Source organism: Podarcis muralis, chromosome 5 (genome assembly GCF_964188315.1).
Source record: "Podarcis muralis chromosome 5, rPodMur119.hap1.1, whole genome shotgun sequence".
Lineage (NCBI taxonomy): Eukaryota > Metazoa > Chordata > Lepidosauria > Squamata > Lacertidae > Podarcis > Podarcis muralis.
In genome coordinates, this window is record NC_135659.1 from 64,820,402 (window position 1) to 64,840,193 (window position 19,792).

At 43.2% G+C, this 19,792-nt stretch overlaps 2 protein-coding genes across 3 annotated transcripts in view; one reads left to right on the forward strand and one right to left on the reverse strand.

Moving 5' to 3' along the window:
• C5H6orf132 (chromosome 5 C6orf132 homolog) overlaps window positions 1-4,914 on the forward strand; it is a 42,930-nt gene extending 38,016 nt beyond the window's left edge. The window contains exon 5 of the mRNA XM_028734479.2: window positions 811-4,914. Within this exon, the coding sequence (XP_028590312.2) occupies window positions 811-916 (106 nt within the window). The 3' untranslated portion in view covers window positions 917-4,914. The remainder of the gene's footprint in view (window positions 1-810) is intronic.
• A 6,221-nt stretch (window positions 4,915-11,135) lies between these two features.
• Window positions 11,136-18,914, reverse strand: WDR77 (WD repeat domain 77). Of its 2 annotated transcripts, XM_028734480.2 has the most exons (10): window positions 18,681-18,910; window positions 17,477-17,662; window positions 16,498-16,639; window positions 16,364-16,413; window positions 15,115-15,185; window positions 14,811-14,865; window positions 14,030-14,101; window positions 13,829-13,937; window positions 13,520-13,588; window positions 11,136-12,505 (listed from the first exon to the last, which is right to left on the reverse strand). In XM_028734480.2, exons 1-10 carry the CDS (start codon window positions 18,817-18,819, stop codon window positions 12,346-12,348), a joined length of 1,053 nt encoding a protein of 350 aa, XP_028590313.2. In that variant the 5' UTR covers window positions 18,820-18,910; the 3' UTR covers window positions 11,136-12,345. The 2 variants fall into 2 exon arrangements, with proteins under 2 accessions (XP_028590313.2, XP_077785183.1); XM_077929057.1 differs by lacking the exon at window positions 14,030-14,101 and having other exon boundaries at window positions 18,681-18,914.
• Between the last annotated feature and the right edge of the window lie 878 nt (window positions 18,915-19,792).

Here is a 19,792-nt window from a genome sequence, read left to right on the forward strand (position 1 = left end):
CCCTCTCTCTAGAGAAGAGTAGAGAATCCCTGACGGGCCATTTTTTATCACAACATTCTTCTCAGTACCCCACATATATTTCTGCAATTCTCAGTACTCAATAAACACACAAGACGTAACAGGCTGTACTTTTGAATAAATAAGGTATACTATCCATTGTTTCAAATTGTAGATTTCAACGGAAGTCTCATAAAGTTCAATGAAAAAAGCAGAAGACCCAGTGGATCAGTTCATTTTATATTCCGTTCATGCATCAGGTCCATACATGTATAAGTGTCTATTCTACCTGTCAGTTCCTAGAGTCCAATAATCCACATGAAGGGTTGTTACAGTTCCACAGAATCCTTTCACAGAGTCTAAGACAAGGACTTCTGGAATATTAGCCTTGTTTCGCTAGCTGACTTATACAGAAGTGCAGTACCACTGCAAGCCCCAGCTCAACTTCTTTTCCGAGCTTGGCGGTGGCAGCACCTGGGGGGGGGGGGCAGGACATTCTGGGATCAAAGTAATTCTGGGATGTCCCAGGAAAATCATAACTCTTGAAGGGTATGTAGTCACAATACCAGATTTAGATAAAGAGCAAGGAAAACTGCACATGTGAAGCACTTTCCCTCTTAAAATCAGCATGTCTGTTTGGCAAGGTTATTGACTGCATAGAAAACATTCAAAATACGTTGAGCTGGGGCTGAGCAAAGATCATTTTCTTACTTTCCCACCCCATATTGCTTCTCAGGACTTTGCATTATATTGTATGATTAATTATTTCTATTCATGCGGTGACATTTTTGTTTTTCTCCCTTCCCTCTTCAGAGCCTCTCATGGAAATCAACAATATAGTGGAACTGCAAATACATTTACCGTCAGGCCTGGAGCACGACAACCCATTTCTTATTCGTACCAAGGAGGTCTTCGATAAGGCATGTACGAGGAAGCTGTATCGCCTTGCACCAGCTTTGGCCAAGTTATAGGCCTCGTCCTCTCTGCTTTGTTCTGGCTCTTCCTTTGATAGCTGTAAAATGAGGCACAAGAGGCTGTCCTAGACTGAAAGTAGTCCAAGCGTCCGCTTGTAAATAGACTGTTTGTAAGTTATTAGGGACAAGGTAAGAATGAGTTCTAAGGGCTTCTGTGCAAAATGGATAAGGGGGCAAATTATGCCACATAGTCACTCAGCAACCTTTGCTTAAAGCATTTAAGTAATTACATAGACTTCCTAGTGACTAGTGCCAGCTTGGCCTGTAGAAGATTATATCTAGACTAGCAGTTTATGGAAGAAATTTTCAGCACCATCTTCCTTCTTGAATGTGCATCTGACACTTCGAAGCAGCAAAGAAAGGATGGATGCCTTCATCCTAGCGGGAGGCAAGGAACAGAAGGGGAATCTAGCTGCAGAAAAGGAGAGCAGGAGCCAAGGTTAAGAGGGGGAGTTGAATGGCAGTGGCCCCAATATCTATGTGGGGCCAAGAATTGAAATTTGAAGAGCCTAGTGGTTGGAAGAAGATGGTATAGTAGTACGGAAGGGGAAGAAGGTTTAGAGGGATAAAGCAGAAGAAAGGAAGTAGATGAGAGGGACTAGGATTACTTACTTTTTCTGGTAGCTGTGGCTTTAACACAGGGATGGAGAACCTGTGGTCCTCCTGGTCATGTTGGACTTCAGTTTCCATCATCTCTTACCATTGTGGCTGAAGCTGATGGGAGTTGGAAGTCAACAACCTCTGGAAGGCCATTAGTTCTCGGTCCCTGCTTTAATAACTCCACAGAAAGAGAAAATTAAGCTGCAAGGATTTTTTTTTCATCACTGCATCTCCGTGTCAGAAAAAGCCAAACTTACTGGATTTCCATTTGTCATGCAAGTACAAAAGACACAGGAACCTTGAGAGAAATCTGCTAGCCTAGAAGGCATTGTCAGACACAGGTGTTATTGAATCCATTGGAAATAGTTGAGATTGCACCTTCTTCAGACAATTCTACAGGTCAATTTTTAGACTAGGAAGTTTAGCGTTTTGTATGAATCACCTCTAGAGAAAAGAATGAGACTTCACAGCATTCACTAATACCCATACAATACCCATACAGAATATTAAGAGTATTACTGTCACTTTAAAATGCAACTTGTTAATTGAATTTTGGGGAGAGGTTTTAATTAAGAAACTGCACCAGGATAAAATGAGTTGAAATGCCATATTTGCCAGAATGCAGTCTGGAGATCCTGTTTGTCTTAAAAGAACACATTCACTGTGACCCCTGACCTGTGCCTCCTTTGGTCCTTTCACCTTTGCCTTGCCTACTGTGGTGGAAAACTAATCACAGCAAGCAACAGGATATGGGCAGAAGAACAGAATGGGAGGCGTAAAAGGCTGTATCTTTCTTCTACTGTCCTGGAAATTTTTTAAGGAGATTGGACCCATCTCCTTCGCAGTCTGAACATCTTACATACAAAGTGACAAAAGATGTCAAAGTGGGCACCAAAAAATTTGGTTTTAAGGTGTGTGTGTTTTAACATTATGGGGCATTAAAAACTTTAGGTGCTGGCACCTATAAAAATTAAAGCCAAGTTATATATTGATGTATATCAAGGAAGCAATGCAGGTTTAAAGTTCAGCTCTGTAGATGTGAGCCTTGCAGCCTGATCCTTTGAGTAAGTTTTATTGAGTCAATGAGATTTACTTCCAAAAAGCTAAGTATGGGATTGTATTAATCCACCTTGGCTTGTTTGCCCATTTATGAGAGCTGTTCATTCTATGTGTTGAATTTGTTGGTCTGGTCTCTGTTTAATGACTGACAAGTGTCATGTTTTTGTCAGTGATTACATGATAAACCTGGGTAGCTTATTCCTAAATTAGCCCCATGTTGACACATGCAGCAGCAAAAAACCAAAAACACCCCACCTGGCAAAAAAATTTCTGTGGATTTTGCAAGAAAACTATTACATACCCAATTATTATTTATTGAAGTTACATCTCACCCTTCCTCTTGAATAGCTTTTCACACTTGTAGATAATACTGTAAACAATAAAATGTGCAGGATGGCTAACTTAAGACTATTGAATTCTGTGACTCTATTCAAAGTCTGACTTAGCTGGATACCACTCATATAAATCTTGCTGATTTGGCCTGAAAACAAACACTCTTTCCTGTCTCATTTAGTCTCGGCTCTGGTCCATTTATTTTGTTGTTGTTGATGACATCTGTCTGTCTCGGGAGACAATAGAAGAGTGCTCCTTTGGGGACAAAGTCAAACTCTCAGAGAGTTACAGCACCTGCTGTAGCTGTAGAAACCAATGCAGGAGAGACATGTTTTGTTGCAGCTGGAGCAGATGAAGACATCCAGTTGTGCTGCTGCAGATGCACCACTGTATTTCTTCTCTCTGCACTCCTCCCAGTGGCCATTCCTCCTCTGGTCACTTCAATTTATTTAGGTGGTTGGTATTACTCTGTTCCCTAGGACTGCTTCATACATACAGTGGCCAAGTACCACACAGGAAAGGGTTCCTGTACCTTTGAGTCCTGTATTTTAAGGGATTTTAGCTTGCCATGTCATGCTGCTACAGTTGCCTTTTTCATGCATTACTGCCCTGCCTCTGGCACTTGTTCTCTGCACATGAACCCATAAGCTTGGATCCAAGCCTAAGTTTTCTTAAAATATGTTCATAGAAGGAACGTTTCCCACCCTGTCCTTTCGCATGGTGTCCTATGCACTCACACATACCCAAATTCTCTCTGGAGGGTTGTTGGGGCCCTCTGAACAATATGGGATGAGTTGTGGGTGGGAAGGAAAGGATGGGAAACTTTATTTCCATGAGCTTCCTTAAGTTAACTTATATCAAGACCTGAACCATTATGTTTAGAAGCTGCAAAGCTCTCTCCATTATGCACACAAGTCCCTCGAGTGTCTTCCAAACATTATAGCCCCCCCGCCCGCCCCCCAATGTACAGCAGTGTTGGGGAAACGTAACATGAAACAGTCTCAATGCCTTATACTTGCATGCATTGTTTGCCTGTATTATTGATTTGGAGGCTGCCTTTTCCAGACATGCAATGTTCTAAATTAGTTGCTGCTAAGGGAATATCCATATGAGATAGGGGAACAAGCGACTTGTATTCTCAGCCCTTATCGAGGATTTTTCAATTCATTTCAGATTGCCAACACTTGTAAAAGATCACCCTACTTTCAAAAGTTATAAAGCTGAAACAAGCTCGTGTAGTAGTTTGCCATCATAAGGCAATGTAAAGAACTGTAAAATAGATGTAAAACATGTAGAGAATAAATTGTATTATGGAAAAATAAAGCACTTTGAGACAAGCATAGGGTTGCCATACCTCTGGAATTTCCCAGACATATCCGGAATACTGCAGTTGGCAGCAGTCCAGGCAGAAATCGGCTAAATGTCCGGGGAACACCCCCCCAACCCCAACCCCCCCCCCAATTCAACAACTTTGCCAAAAAGAGCTCAACAACTTTTCCTTCCAGAATTTCACTGTTTGGAATATGGCAACCCTAGACAAGCGTATTGAATGCACTTTTTAATTTTCCTCCATATGCAGCATCTCTTTAGTTCACTAACAGTGCAATCCTCTACAGGTTTACTCAGAAGTAAGTCTTGTGCAAGTTCAGTGGGGCTTGTTCCTAGGGAAGTGTGTATGGAATTGCATCCATACACCTTTCCAGATAATGTGTGTACACGTGTGGAAATAATTATATGTAAATTTCACGCAATATTCTAATGCCTTAAAATTAAGAATGATTCTCGACTATAGTCACTTAAAAAACAATTTTACAATAAGTGTGTGTACTTGTAGAAGCCATAGTGTGTTTATTTGCCATATATTATATGAACAATCATTTTTGATAGTGATAATATTCGATAAAAATGCAATAAATTCCAAACTACTTTTCTGCTCTGAGTAAAACAAGAATGCAAAAGTTACTGTTAGTGGCTATAATCAACAGTGAGTTGTGCATGAACAAAGTTCATAGAAACAACTACGCAGAGTACTAAACAAGCTGTAATACTGGCAGCCGTCACATCTATGTTGGACGCATTAATCCATGAAGGTGCATGATTCTGCGCATCATTATGCATGCTTCTTGTGTGATAGTGTGAAAAGAGCACAGCATGATATAGTTCATTGAAGAGCTTTGCACAGAAATGGTGAGCAATATCAATGCAAAATTAATACTCCCAACACTGAATATTTTGCCTCCCCTCCTTCAAATTGTGTCGGTGTTCTATGAACCACAGAACTCGGGATCAAAGCCTGACCGTTCCGTGGCATCCTATTGTTAACAGCACATGTCATCAGTAAACCCCGTTTTCAGAAGGTCTTCCTCTTAGATAAGACAGCATAGGATTCTAATCCACATATCCATATATTAAACATTTAAGTAGTACTGCCAAAGATTGGTACCCAATGCAACTGCTGTAGCAAAGAATATATTATAGTTATTTTTAAACATTAATGAACACCAAAGGAATCAGTAACTTACCACTTGTAAATTATTGCCAAAGCCTGCGAAGGGCTTCTGGTTTGCAGTACCTAGCCTATGAGAAATATTGGAAGCTTCATTTGTGGAAGAACAAATGTAATTTTGACTGCAATTGTGTAAAATGTCTGCTCTGACAAAAGTCCCATTGACAAGAGGTGATTTTGAAATTATTGGTTTTCTTTCATCCTGTGAGGCAACAAATTGAAATAAAAAGTTGAACTCCAAAGCTTAATTTTAAAAGTCAAGCTCCGGGGAGAACATCCCTGGAATCAAAGGAGAAATTGGATTTCTTCCAGAATCTGATGTCAGATGCCCCTGGCTCCATTGCTGTGGAATTTTTTGTGGTCATGGCCCTTTTCGGTACAGCCAAAAAAATGATGTACTGGGGATGGTTTGCAGCTGCATTCGGCTCCACCCCCCCCGGCTCCTCTTGATGTCCTGGCATTGAATGTATGACCAGCTCCCCCAATCACCCCCGCAAGCTGGCACATCTGGTCTTGGAGTGACTAGGATAAAATATATGGCTCCCGAAGGATCCAACTCCTTCCTAAACAGCCTAACAGCCCTCCAAACCCATAACAAATTTAAGCCATGACAGGAGATTGTTTCAAATGGGACGGAAAATACTTTCCTTGGGCAGGGACCCTGATAAAGAAAGAGGGAAGATTGCAGGAGCGCTCCTCCAACCTCATTTCCAACCCTGCTTGGACAGGCGCTACTGCCTTTGGTTGCCACCACACCCTACCATAGGATTGTACAGTAACTGTTCAACTAATAAATAATAATAAAAGGTTGTCTTCAATTGGAACACCCAAAACCAAAGCAATGTATTAAACCAAATTCAGCAAAACTATATCCATCGTTTCACTGCAGGTACTGCTTTGTATGCTGCAACATTACCAAGCCTTTGGATTAGAAGAAAATGCAACATAACCTAGTGGGTTGTTTCTTTTAAGATATGCATGGAATAAGGTGGCTTTTGTCAATGGTTTTTTTTTTTTTTTGGCCAGAGCTTATTGGACTCAGACTTTGTGTACATAAGCTTTGCTTCAAAGAATTTGGCTTACAGCTCTAGCCTGCAGCCCTCCTCGTTTTCATTCCAGAAAGCAGACAAAAATCTCCACATGATGCAGTGCAAGCACCGTACATGAAATGTACAGTACGTATAGCCTTGAAGTATTGCTTTCAGTTTTTAAAAAAGTAAAGCTATAATCCTTGCAGCTGTGCAGACATGCTTGTGGGAGAAGAATCATAAACTGGGAAGGGGAGGGGCACATAAAACTCTCTCATATTTTAAGCAGCCTGGTCTACGAGCTGTGCTGGATCAGGCCAATCTAGCCCAGCTTCCTGTTCTCACACTGGCCAACTAGATGCCTGTGGAAACCCTGTAAACAGATGAGCACAACACTCTCCCTACCAGTGCTCCCCAGTAGCTGGTGTTCAGAGGCATACCACTGCCATGCCAAGTTTGTTGCCATGCAGGTTGACAGAAAAAAGCATCAGGTTCAAAAGCATAGCTTTCAACTTACAGATTCGAAAATAAGGGATCAGCAGCCTCAAAAATAAGGGAACAGCAGCCAAAATAAGGGATTTTCCTAGCACAGGTAGCACAACTTCTGAGCCCCTCCGAGCCAAAGGCAGAAAGCCCAGCCAGCAGCCAAACAAAGCCTCAAGCAGTGGTTCCCACAGCACAGCAACCCAGCAAAGGGGATGCAGCAAGGAAAACCACCGTCACCTCTCCGCTGGGAAGCACTGAGCAAAGGCGAGTCCCCAGGCAACGCGGCCGATTTGATCGGCACAAGGCATGCAAGCTCCACCCCCCCAGTCGTTCTTAGACTCCTTATTGGGTGAGCAATGCAAGCAACACAGCTGGAGCCTCCCTCTTCTCTGGCCAGCAAGGAGGGAGGGAGAGGAGCTGCTTCCTTTGAAACCCGGGAAATTTAAGGGACATCATCAATAAGGGACAGCAGCGGGACATGGCGCTGGGATAAGGGACTTTCCCGCCAAATAAGGGACGGTTGACAGCTATGTTCGAATGATGCTGAATTTCAGCTGCCTTCCTTTTCAAACGACTCAAAACTTTCCTGCCCCAAACATCCTATGAAGCCAGACATGGGAAAGGGGTGTGCAGTTTACCCTGAACAGGCCTAATTAGGCCCACAAATTAATGCTTCCTACCACTGCTTTAGATACCATCTCATTCTGGTAGTGTACACAAACTCTGCTTTTGTAGGCAACTGGGGATAGGTTTTTGGCTTCCAGATAGATGATCCATATTAATCCAGCCTCCACCTCCCTCGCTGTTGTCTTTAATATCAAGACCAGATGAGTCATCTTAAGTAGAGATGCACATCTGATGGGGCAACATGAGCAGAAAAGCTTGTTCTGCTGCTTACGAAGACTCAAGCTATAAATAGAAAACACATGTCTTCAAAGCTGCCCATACAACTACTTTCAGCAAGCCCTAACAGGAGAGTCTTTTGAAATGGCGAATACTTGCATTAATCCTCTCAGAGGCACAAAACAAAACTCTCTGAAACTTAAAAAAACACCACAACCATCCTTAATTTTGTATAATGGGCATCTTAAGTGTACAAGTGTGTTCATGTCGTTTTAAAATGGCGGCAAAGGCACCGTAAGATCCCAGGAAGTTAGCAAAGAAAAGAGGCAGAATTTGACCAAACATGTTTGGGAAGCAACTTTTGGGATACTAAGCCGAGACCCAAACCTGACTCTCATCTGAAGCCTTGTGCCCAGAACACTATTAGATTCCACGCTCTACTGAAAACTGTCTATTTAAAAATCTTTGGAATCGATATTTCCCTTCTTCTGCACACAGCCAGGGAGCGTATTCATAACTGCTGAAAGAATTACTGAAAAAAATATTAGTAAAAACAATTAAAAGCAACTATTTAAAAGGTTTTTTTTAAATAAAAAAAATCAGCTATAGACTAAAAATAAATTAAAACACATGCCAGCATTTTGCATATGTAGGTAAGTTTGTCTAAACAAGAATGTGCTTAGCAGGTGCCGAAAAGCACAAAAAAAGCCCCTGCCCGGGGTCAAGTAGGCAGGGAGATCCACATTAAAATACCGATTTCTTACAAATGCAGAATGATTATTATGGGGTGTAAGTTTCACAGACTGAAGTGACTGACTGGGCAAATATGGGGCAAGGTTATAATGGAGGCAGACTGGTCCCAAGCTGTTAAGGGCTATATATATTAATAGTAACACTTTTTGAGCTTGGCCTGGTAGCAAATCAGAGCAGTTTTCTGCTCACAGATGTTATATGGTGACAAGGTCTCAGTCCATTCTGCACTAAGCGCAGCTTCCAGATCAAACTTCAGGGAAGTCCCACACATTGTAGGTCCGTCTGACAATCTTGCCAAAAGGGTTTCTACTCACAAGTGAGCAGCTGGGCCGGTCATAAACTACCCAATTAGGCTACTTACCTGCAATTCAAAAGATAGCAGAAAGGTTAAACCTTTTCTACAAAGGGCTGATCTTTGCTGTGTAATTTTCCACACTTTCAGAAAGCTGCAACGTTACTGTTCAAGCTAATTCTATCAACTAGCTCATACAGCAAACCCAACAAAGAATCTTGTGATGGGCAGCCCACCTGGTACCCTCCAGGTATTTTGGGCTACAGCTCTCACCATCCCTGACCAGGGGTCAAGCTGCCGGAGACTAATGGGAGTTGTAGACCAACAACCTCTGGAAGGCATTAGATTGGCTTCCCCTGCCCTAAAGACTAACAGGTTTATTGTGGTCTAAGTGTTTGCTAGATCTGAGGAAGTCGACTCATCTACAGTCTTTCAGGCACCTGTTGCAGTTTCTTTAGCAGGATTCATCAGAATGGAAGAGACAATGTGAGATAAAGTCACACATCAATATAAGTTTCCTCACCAAACTTTTCAGGTTATACTTACATGGGAATCTCACATTCAGCAAGGGAAACCTTTGACCATTTTAGACTAAGAAATAAGCAACAGCTGCCACCTTGTGGTACAGATAAAAACGCAGTATAGAAAAATGTACAAAGCTATCAAGGCAGAGTTCAGATACTAGGCAGGCACAGCAGGATGTGGCGGTGCTGTTTTGAGGTGCAGGATTCGAGACAACCCCTCCGCCACACTGAAGTGACATCGGTGATATATGTGGAGGCTCACATTTGCAAGACCTTTATTCCTTCCCATTTTTTAAAAGGGAAAATTGTGATGAAACACAAGTGGAACATGTGCACCACCTACCAGTGACTCATTACTCACACTGCAATTTGTGTACGTCGGAGGCCTGCCCTAATTTCTTGCTGAAAACTACCCACTCCACATGGACATAGGCCCTGAGGTTGATAGAAGCCCAGGCCACTTCCAGCTTTTGAAGCCTCTAACCATAATAAGAATAAAACATTACAACACCTGAACACAACATAAGGCACCAAAAGCAAAGCAGGGTACATTCAGCTAATGCTTTTCTAGCCGAGGTGCGTCACATTTTGGCCTGATGGGCATAAAAAAAGGTTGAGAATCATGTCCCCTGAATTAACAAGTGTCTAAATTTGAGACCCCCTTTGAGATTGAGCCCCTGGACCGAGTGGGTATCCTGCCCCACCCCCCGAATTGGCCCTGGTGAGAGGACAATATGGATTGAGGACCTGCTGTTTATTTCCTTAAAAAGTGGCTAATTTATGCTCCTCTCAAAATGGTGACTAGTGAAACATTTAGTTTAGTTCTTAGATACATAGGAGAAACACAGCTCATCAGACTGCAGTCATGGCCAGTGAATGTCTGAAACTGCCTCAGAATTAAAATGGAAAGAGCGTGGGGAGAAACATTTAGGACAAGTGTTAACCTGAAATTACAAAATGTTTGGTTTAGTGCTCCTCTCAGACTTAACAAGGTTTGTAATTTTTTTTTTTAAATGTAAAATTGTTTTCTCACAGGTTTTTCCTCCAGAAAATCTGGAAAATGTATTTTTCTTTCGCAAGAAAATACCATATAAGCTTCCGTTTAGAACATAAGGGAGGCCAGAAGAGCTCAGTCACATTCAGAAGACACTGTGGGGTAATTCATGGTCTTTATGTTGACATGTGGCCTTTATGTTGTTCAGAATCCACAGGAAACAGTACATCTTGTGAATGCAGACAACAGCTTAAGGATATACTTGCTTGACCTTGTGGGTGGGGTTTTTAAAGCTGTGCTTTGAGACTCAGGTCCAGTCATCCTGAGTGACAAGGTGCTACTGTAGGGTTATGGGGAGCTGAGGAACAGGACACAAGAGTACTATGCATGCCTTCTAGCCAACAGGCAACTTCAGGGTTACCTAAGAAAGCAATGGCTGAGCAATGGTCCAGGTCAAGAGGCCACTGAAACGAACAGGAATCATTTCCCCTCCAAGTCACTCTGGATGAATTGCAATTATGTGTGCATCTGAAGCCACTTAATATTTAATTATTTGAGTTCAGTGATGTTTTTAGGGAGGAAAGCTTTACAACTGAGCAAAAACAGGATCTGAAGTTTTATGGCCACGTAAGTGAGCACCTGACATCTTGAAATATCACTGCAAAGAGTGCAAAGTTCCATTTAGAAGAGGATTCGAAATAAGAGGCATAAGAGGACACTGTCAAATAAAACAGAAAATTGGCTCATTTAAAAATGAAAAGGGATTTATTTCAAAAACTGCCTTCCCTTTTGCGTGCGATCATCTCTATCCATTTCATGTCACAATCATCCTGGAGTAGTGCTTGCTGCCGACATCAAATAAGCAGTTTGTCTTCCTTTGCTCCAGAAAATCACGGAAGACAAGGGGATGCCTCCCAGCAGTTCTCCCATTACAAAACCATGATGTGTCACATCAGCATGCGCACCTTACATCTTCTACTCCACCATGGGACACGGGTGTGAATACATTAAACAAAACAAAATGTACAACATATGAGCCTTCCTGCTTGGAAACTGGCTGTAGACGCACAACAACAGTTGGGATTTCACATAACTACATAGATTTGCAAACACCAACGTTGTCAGTTTCTAATTCTGAGGGGGGGAAATGGCTTCATATCAGCTTATCTGCTTTGCTCTACATAATGTAACCTGAGAGCTGGGAGCAAGTAGGTCCGCAGGCTTCAGAAGCTGTAGAGCGGTGTGGTACCCACCCCATCCCAATCTTGCACACAATTCTCTGCAGCTCAGTTCAAACCCAATGTTCTACAAGAATGCTTTGTTGTCCCCGCTTCCAAGGACACAACCTAAAAACTAAGCCTTAGTTCAAACTTTCCACTGGTGGGGCTTATGAGCTCAATCTCACCCATTGCCTGGCTACACATATAGCATGCTTTCATGTCTATATCTACATAACTTTATCCCAGATGAGATTCCATATCACAATACACTGCATCCTCAAGATGGGACAATTTAGACCACTTTTGGCAGGATTACCTCACAGTCTCTCAAAGTCATAATTAAAACCCCAATGCAAGGCTGCCTCCCCCCAAAAAAGCCTACAAATTCCTGAAAGGTTGTATTAATTCCCCATTCAAAAAAGGGCTACACACACACACTTCTCTACAACTTTGGAGGTTCTAAAAAAATAGAACTAAATCAAAATGAACCCAATTCTTTATGATTTTGTACTGTGCTGTCACCATCAATCAGACTTCTGATGCTCAAAGAATCTCATTGGCTGCAACAGTGGTTGAAATGAGCTAGTGCTCACCTAACATGAAATTGCTACAGGACTTTTCTTCATCGCTGCAAAGGCCATATTCATCCCCAGGACTCGACCAAAACAAAAACAAAAAACCGAAAGCAAAAAAGATGCTATTCCAGGGAGAATGACCCCAAATGGAACACACAGATCTATGAAGTTATGTTGTTTTTTCCAGAAGGATGGTTATTCTGCGTCGGGACTGTATGATGGAGAACCTGATGGTCCCATCCAACCGTCGTCAGTGAGGCTTTGTTTAATGGTGACCACGATAAGCCTTTCACAAAGTCTCGATGGGACCGGTTTCTAAAACTGGGAAAGGTATAAAACATTAGTTCTGCTACCCCAGACACTTATCACTACAGCTCCAAATAATGAACAAACCTCCCCGAGCTGGCATTGTTTCTTGCAATTTATTAGAAATAGAAAATAATTGGACTCAAATGCGAATGCAAAATGAGATTGCAGATTCTAATGGCTTAAAAAAATAAAAATAGACAAAATAACTGCTCTAACAGCAGGATTGGGGTGAGGAATCTGTGACCCTCCAGATGTTGTTGGACTTCACCTTCCATCAGTCCCAAGCTAGCACAGCCCACGATCAGGAATGATGGGAGCTGGAGTCCAGCATCATCTAGTAGTTCCCTAGTCAAGCTGGAACATCAGTATCTCCAGGTTGAAGGTGCAAGAAACAATGCTCTGTAAGTGTCAATTCCTGGTTTCTATCTCTTCCTGGCTACAGTGTGGCTGATAAGAGAGGAAAGCCAATGTACATGGACAGCAGAGTAGGTACTGAACATGGTCCCCAACACCCATAATGGAAGACAATTTGCAAGGTAGCAAGATGGGCAGTGTTATTGCCTCACCCTTTTGCCTCAATTTAGTCTGTCTCTGCTATACAAAGATATACCAAGCTCAGTAAACCCAGTCCCTAATTCCCTTTCTTTATCTGACACTGCTGACCCGGGGGACGAGACCAAAAGGGTAAGGAAGCCCTCATTTCACTTCAACTCCTCAGCCACCTTCCAAGCAACTATCTCCACAGGGTAAGGAACCATCCCTCCTCCTTAGCCAGTGATGACAGCTTTGGTGGCCTTTGGCACTGACCAATGACTTCAGACATATTGCTAGTTATACATTTGTAATGGACCAAACGGATGCAGGAATTCATTTACGGTGCCGTTTTGGATTTGTCCAAGTGCATGCAGCTGCCACACCAGGTATTTCGCAGGATTGTGGCCAGTTTGTTGAAAATGTAACTGAGCCCAGAAGGAGGATACTGAGAAGAGAGCAGGGGAAGGATCGATGGGACGGTCTTGTACTCACACTTCTGAGAAGCTCGAGTCAAGAACAACTACTGAGCAGTCTTCACTGATGGAAGCCAACAGGGGTGAGCTAGAAGAGAAATGAAAAGTTTATGTTTACACATTTATTTATTTTTAGCTCCAATATGCCAAGCAAAATAAAAATGCATTCACTAGGAAAATTTGACCTTTCCCTAAGTCCTGTAGATGTGAACAAGCATTTCAGGAATTTACAGAGCTGCCAATCAAGAAACAATAATGTCTATTCAGTTCCCTGCCCCTGGCCAGGAAACCAATGCATGTATCTAGAAACTGATACTGCAGATCATACCTATGTGCAGAAAAAGCAAATCCGGTGACGCTTCGGGAGTGCACAGGTGAGCTTAGGGCAGAGTCTGTGTTCTTTGTGTCCACAAGGACAACAGTCCCACTTTCTTCACCTTCAAAACAGTAACATAGAGCAGCATTATTAGAGAGACACAAACATTTTCTTGCCCCGTCTGGAAAACAAGCATCAATAAATACTCCTTACCCAATACAAAAGTGTCCGTTCGATGTGGATGCCACACCAGGGAGGTAGGGAGGTTACTAAAGGCACTGCAGGCTACACAGGGAAGGGGGAAAAGGGAAATTCTGGTCAGTCTCAAAGTTCTCTAAAAGCTGACAGACTGTAGGGTTGGACTTAAAAGGGTGGGGATAGAAAGGAAAGACAGAAACTGCTCTTCCCACCAATTCCAGACAGCTCAATATTTATGGAATTCTGTAATAGAAGTATGTCTGCAAACCATGATTCTGAGCTCTGGAAGTATTCAACCATATAATTCTACTTGCATAAAAAGTACCACAAGCACAATGAGACTTCCACAACTGCATCATCCCCAAATCTGTTCAGGGAGTTGGGGGGAAATCCCAGAACAGAGACTTAGGGGGCATGCAGTGGGAGAGGGGGACCATTCCAAAGAACTAGAAGAAATCTTTGCAGTGACTAAACCATTTGCTTAGTGCTACACAGACTATAACTCTTAGTCCTAACTGTGTGTAAACTGGGGATAAAGGGAACTGTGAAAGGAGTGTGCAAACTCTCAGAACATGCCTCAGAAATTAATGGATCTCACTAAGTCAAGTTTTTTTTTAAATTTAAGTAGATCTATTCTGAGGAAAGCTTAGTTGAATGCCACTCAATAAAATTATTATTATTAGAATATTCCTTAAGTCATACTTAACTTTCTTCTGGGCAACAAGAACTCTGAATAAAATATTATTCAACTTAAACCACAGGAAATGCAGACATAATCTAACGCCCCAAAACATACCAATCCGAGTTGCTGGTTTTGGTGATCTGGTATCCCAGAGTAAAATCCTGCCATCCTAAAAAAGAATGAGATAAAATAAGCCTTAAAAGCAGAATTATCATAGTAGCGGGCAAGTATGGACCACCGTTTCCACCCTAAAAAGGAACTTTCTCAGTTTTATCAGGCCCCTCTCTCTATATATATATGTGTGTGTGTAATTCCATTAGCTTTGTGCTCATATCGACAATATCAAAGATATCCAAATCCTTTCACCTATAGGCTAAATTTGAATCTACAAAGTTCTAGAAACAAAAGTTGGTTTTACCTCTGCACAGGACAGGAACATGGTGTCTTTTCCAGGGCAGGAGGCCACACATGTCACTGGACTGGAATGAGCTGGCCAAAATTAAACAAAAAGCACATAATATACTACATTAATATGGGCTTGTCTAGGTGGTGATTCAAGGCTGGATGCATTGTGAGTAGAAGGCATTACTGCACATGAATGGAAGAGAAGGAGCCATTCACCCACAGGCAGCATGTTAAAATTGACAACTTAGCTTGAAGGGGGGCGGAAATAAGACAGGGCTAATAGCTAGTGTGTGAATCAAAGAGTCACAGTTAGCATCATGTGGCTCCCAAAGTAACATCTCAAAAGGCCTTCAGGAGGTCAGAAGGCTAACTTGGAATAATAGATCAAATGAAAAATGCTGGTGTGTGCAAAGCCAGTTACAAAAAATGGGGTTCTGGTTGCGTAGTTGCTGTTGCAAATTTTACTGTGAAACTCTAGATCAGATATATTCTGCTGGAATCACTGGGTTAATTTAGGGGTGGGTTTGTGTTCCTGCAAAAGCAATAACTACATTATACAAATCTCTAGAAAGATCACCTTGCTGCTTCTCCCCAAATTATACTGCCCAAGATTTAAGCTCTGGGAATGTGAACTTCTTTAGCCAATTTGATTCACCCTAAAAAACCCAAAGGAACTAAGTAGTATTAAATGACTCTTCTGCGGTTATATGTAGAATGGAAAGTGATCCCGCAAAGATCAATGACTTCCCACACAAAACATCCCACACAAGAGGGAGCAAAGGCGTGCCATTTTATTTTATCAAATACTACCTGCTGAGAAATTGTTTGCAATGACTGTGTTGTTAATCAGACAAGATTGTAAGTCTGTCTCATACATCCTCCCCCCTCCTGCTGTTTTGCTTTCATCTAGCATTCAGCAGTACTGTGATAATATGGGACACTAACAGCTTGAAAACATGCCCAGGGAAGCTCTACACATGTTGGAGAGAACATGCAACATGGATAAGACACACAGAAGCCACAGTGTTTCCTTCAACACTGTGGAAGGCGGTTGCAGGGGTGTTGAAGAGATTCAGATTGTTCTCTGCTGCTCAGTCATAAAGCTCATTATGTCAGCCACAGGGCTACCCATGTTCTCATACAGCCTGACACCTCGTGGCTATAAAACTGGGGGAATGGTTGGATCACATACAAGATCTGCTCGGGAGGAAGGGCGGGATAAAGTAATAAAAATAAAGAAATAAATCAAGCTTCGCACTCACCTCTGTAGGTGTTCAGTACTGTTTGTTGTGGGATGTCCCAGATCTTCACACTAGACATAAAATCCAGAGCAGGTTAAAAACTAGAACGGATACTTTTACAGTAAAGCAGAAAAGCAGCACCACAAAGGGATCACCTGAAGTCTTTGCTGCCACTGACGGCCTGTGTGTTGTTGGCAAGGACACTCACTGTTGTCACAATGTCGTCGTGCTCGTACTTACAGAATTTGTTCACAATCAAAGTTTCATTCTCATCTAGTTCCCAAAGTTCCACGGCACCTAAACAAAATGAGAATCAAAGTCAGCAGCAGAATACCTAATGAAAGCCCTACATACTTAGTAAGTAAGTGTTGAGCTCCATTACTTAATGTTATTGGTAAACCAAAGACGACTTATTCTACACCAGAAACAAAATCACACCCACCACCCAACTACTTTAGTAGCCCCAAAGCAGGGAACTCTGCTTTAAAGTGTCACACCTAGTTAAAGTAAAGCTAAAATGACAGGGTTGGATCCAGGAGTGTCCTTTCAGGCACAAGAAGCAGAAACTTCCATTCATGGAAAAGGAAGAGAAGCAATATTGACTGCTTTCCATTTCCCCCCACCAGCTCCTCCCATGCTATTCCATTAGATGATTTGCAGGGGGGAAATCAGCAAAAGAGACTCTTCTTCTTCCACTACCGGGCATCAGGAATGGCTGTTCCATGAGTTAATACTACTCACAAGACCTTAGGATCCAACCCACATATTTTATAGCAATTTGCAATGCACTTTTTATCCTGCAATGACAGTGCTTGTTTCAGACCTCAGTATCTTCAAAGATCTCATGTCAAATTATTTGATTGCTACGAAAGAGTGATTGTAGAAAATCCAAGATTTCCAGATGAATGTTCTTTAATGTTCTTGGAAGCAGCCAACCAAGTTACCATGATAAGAATTACAGTCCAAAAGAACTGGAAGGCAGTCATAAAGAGACATGTCACTTTTTGGTTTAAAAATTCTCTTTAGCATTGAGAACCACTTCAGAAAGGAAGCATAGCTTCATCCTTATGTGATCTTGGCCGTAATTTATAAGCCACTAAGAGGTTCCAGGGGACACACTTCCCTGATGCTCACCTGAATCTGAAGCTACCAAGATGCCTTTATCAGCGACCCATTTCAGATCTGCTACTCCTGCTTCAGTCTGAACTCCCGCAGAGCAAAAGCCTTCATTAGGAGCTTTCGATGGGTCCTTGAACACCCAAATAGAACCCACCCAGCAACGTCCACTCAAACTGGAAGCTCCCAGGAGCAAAGAACCATCTGGAAAATAAACAGAGTTAAGCTACAATGATATATTTGCAGTATGTGGCTCACCTAAATTTAGCATAAAGAGAAATGCTACCACTGATTAATTATTGAATGCCAAAGTTGATCTTGTTGCTATTCAAAACTCCTACATAACACAATCCCTTGGCAAAGGAATCACAATTCACCAGAACAACAGGCAAGGCCTAACACAACCGAAGGTGAAGCTCTGCTCGGAGCCCATCCTAGAATCCAGACTGTTATGGAAAAACATCTTGGGGGGGGGGGGGAATCCTATTGACAACATCCAAAATGTCACTTAATAAACGGCTGAAACAAAGCCTTACATGAAGGCAAATTGTGTAGTCTCATTTCTTTTTTAAAAAACATGTAACTGAATCTACTAGGGTTTTTGAGGGCAGCAGCTGGAACAAATCTGGCATGGTGGAGTAGTGTGAAGTTTTTTCTCAAGTGCACTGAATAGTCATTGAACATCAGTGAACAGGTAAAGCAACAGATAGAAATCCAGATAAAGCTCATTGTACTAAGCCCCTGAACCTGATTTTTCAATAACAGAGCTCAATCACCTTAAAGAAATGCTCCTCTGAACCTAGAAAGTGTAGCTACAGCTAACACTGACATCTACATATAAAGGGAAGAGCCACGCTTCACAGCTCGAGCATAAGCAATGTTCCACTTTCGAAGTGACCCACTGTAGGTAAGCGTTTTGGGACACAGTTGCAGGAAGACTTTGCAATAAAATAAATTTGAGGTTGCAACCTTGCAAAGTCCCATCACTTTCCACCCTGGGTCGACTGCAGACTAGGCAGAAAAGGGCTTTAACCGGGGAGGCGTCCCGAACTCCACGCGGGGCCACGAGCAGGGAAAGTAGCCCACAAGGGATGCCCGGCTCCTGCCCGGTGGGGGCCCCGGCTGACGCGGCAGCAACGGGGCGGGCGCCGAGCTCTGGATGCCTGGAGGGCGCGGGTCCCCCCGGTTGGCGCGGCGGGGGCAGCTCGCGACCGGCGCCTACCTGCCCGGTAGTGGGCCCCGTCCAGGTGCCGCTCCATGCAGGCGGGCGCGTTGGGCGGGATGCTCCACTCGGACCCGGCTTCTCCGTCGGCCGGCTGAGCCGGAGCCGCTTTAGCCGGAGCCGCCTTCGCTCCCTCCATGGCCGCAGAGACGCGCGCGGACAAACTTGGAGCGCAACCCACGTGCTCCCAGGACACCCCGTTCCGCCCCCCGCCCCGACAGCTCTCGGCGCCGCTGCTCTCGCGAGAACGCCCGAAGCTTCGTTTCTCCTCTCTCGCTCTCTCCCCCTCAGTTTCTTCTCCTCCTCCCCAATTTCCGGGTTATGAGTGGGTCTCGGACACCTGCTTCTCTCGCGATATTTTCTAAGCGATTAGCCCAGTGAAACCCAGAGAGATAGAAAGGGAAGAGTGAACATCTCAGAATTGACCTTTAATTCACCTTCAGCAACTCCGCGGTACCAAAGGGAGAGCACGGCGCGCCACATGTTTCTAAGAACGCTGGATCTCTATCTGTCCATTTAAAGGGGGCCACCTTTAATCCTGCAATCCTGAAATGTAGGCGGTGGGTGTGGGTGTGTGTCGGGGTGGTAATAGCCGACGCTCAGCCAGCGCCTCCCCACCTTCATCTGCTACACAGCGCCAACTTGGGTGGCATTTATTGATTTTTTTATTGCATAGCTACCCACTTTTTCTGTGGGGAGATAAAGGTGGCGCACATCGCCATCCCCTTTTCTTCCTGGTTATCCTCACATCGACCCTGCGAGGCTGCCTCAAGGTCAACCCAATGAGCTTCCTGGCTGAGCGGGGTCTCGAATCCGACACTGACCACACGCCACAACTGAGCAGAAGTTTGTGTGTGTGTAATATTTATATTAAAATATTTAAAATATATATATTTCAAAAAAAAACCAAGCTTTGCATTCGCTCTGCTGCATTAGCCCCGCCACAGACAATGCTGCAAATGCGGATTGTCCACCGCTTCCTATCGTTGCCCGTGGGAGGCAATACCCGGAAGTTCAGCCCCTGCGGCAACTCTATACCTCTTAGCTTTAGCTCTACCTTTACCTCTACCCCCCCTCCCTCTCTCTCCCGCCCCCCCTTTTGTTCTCGCGCG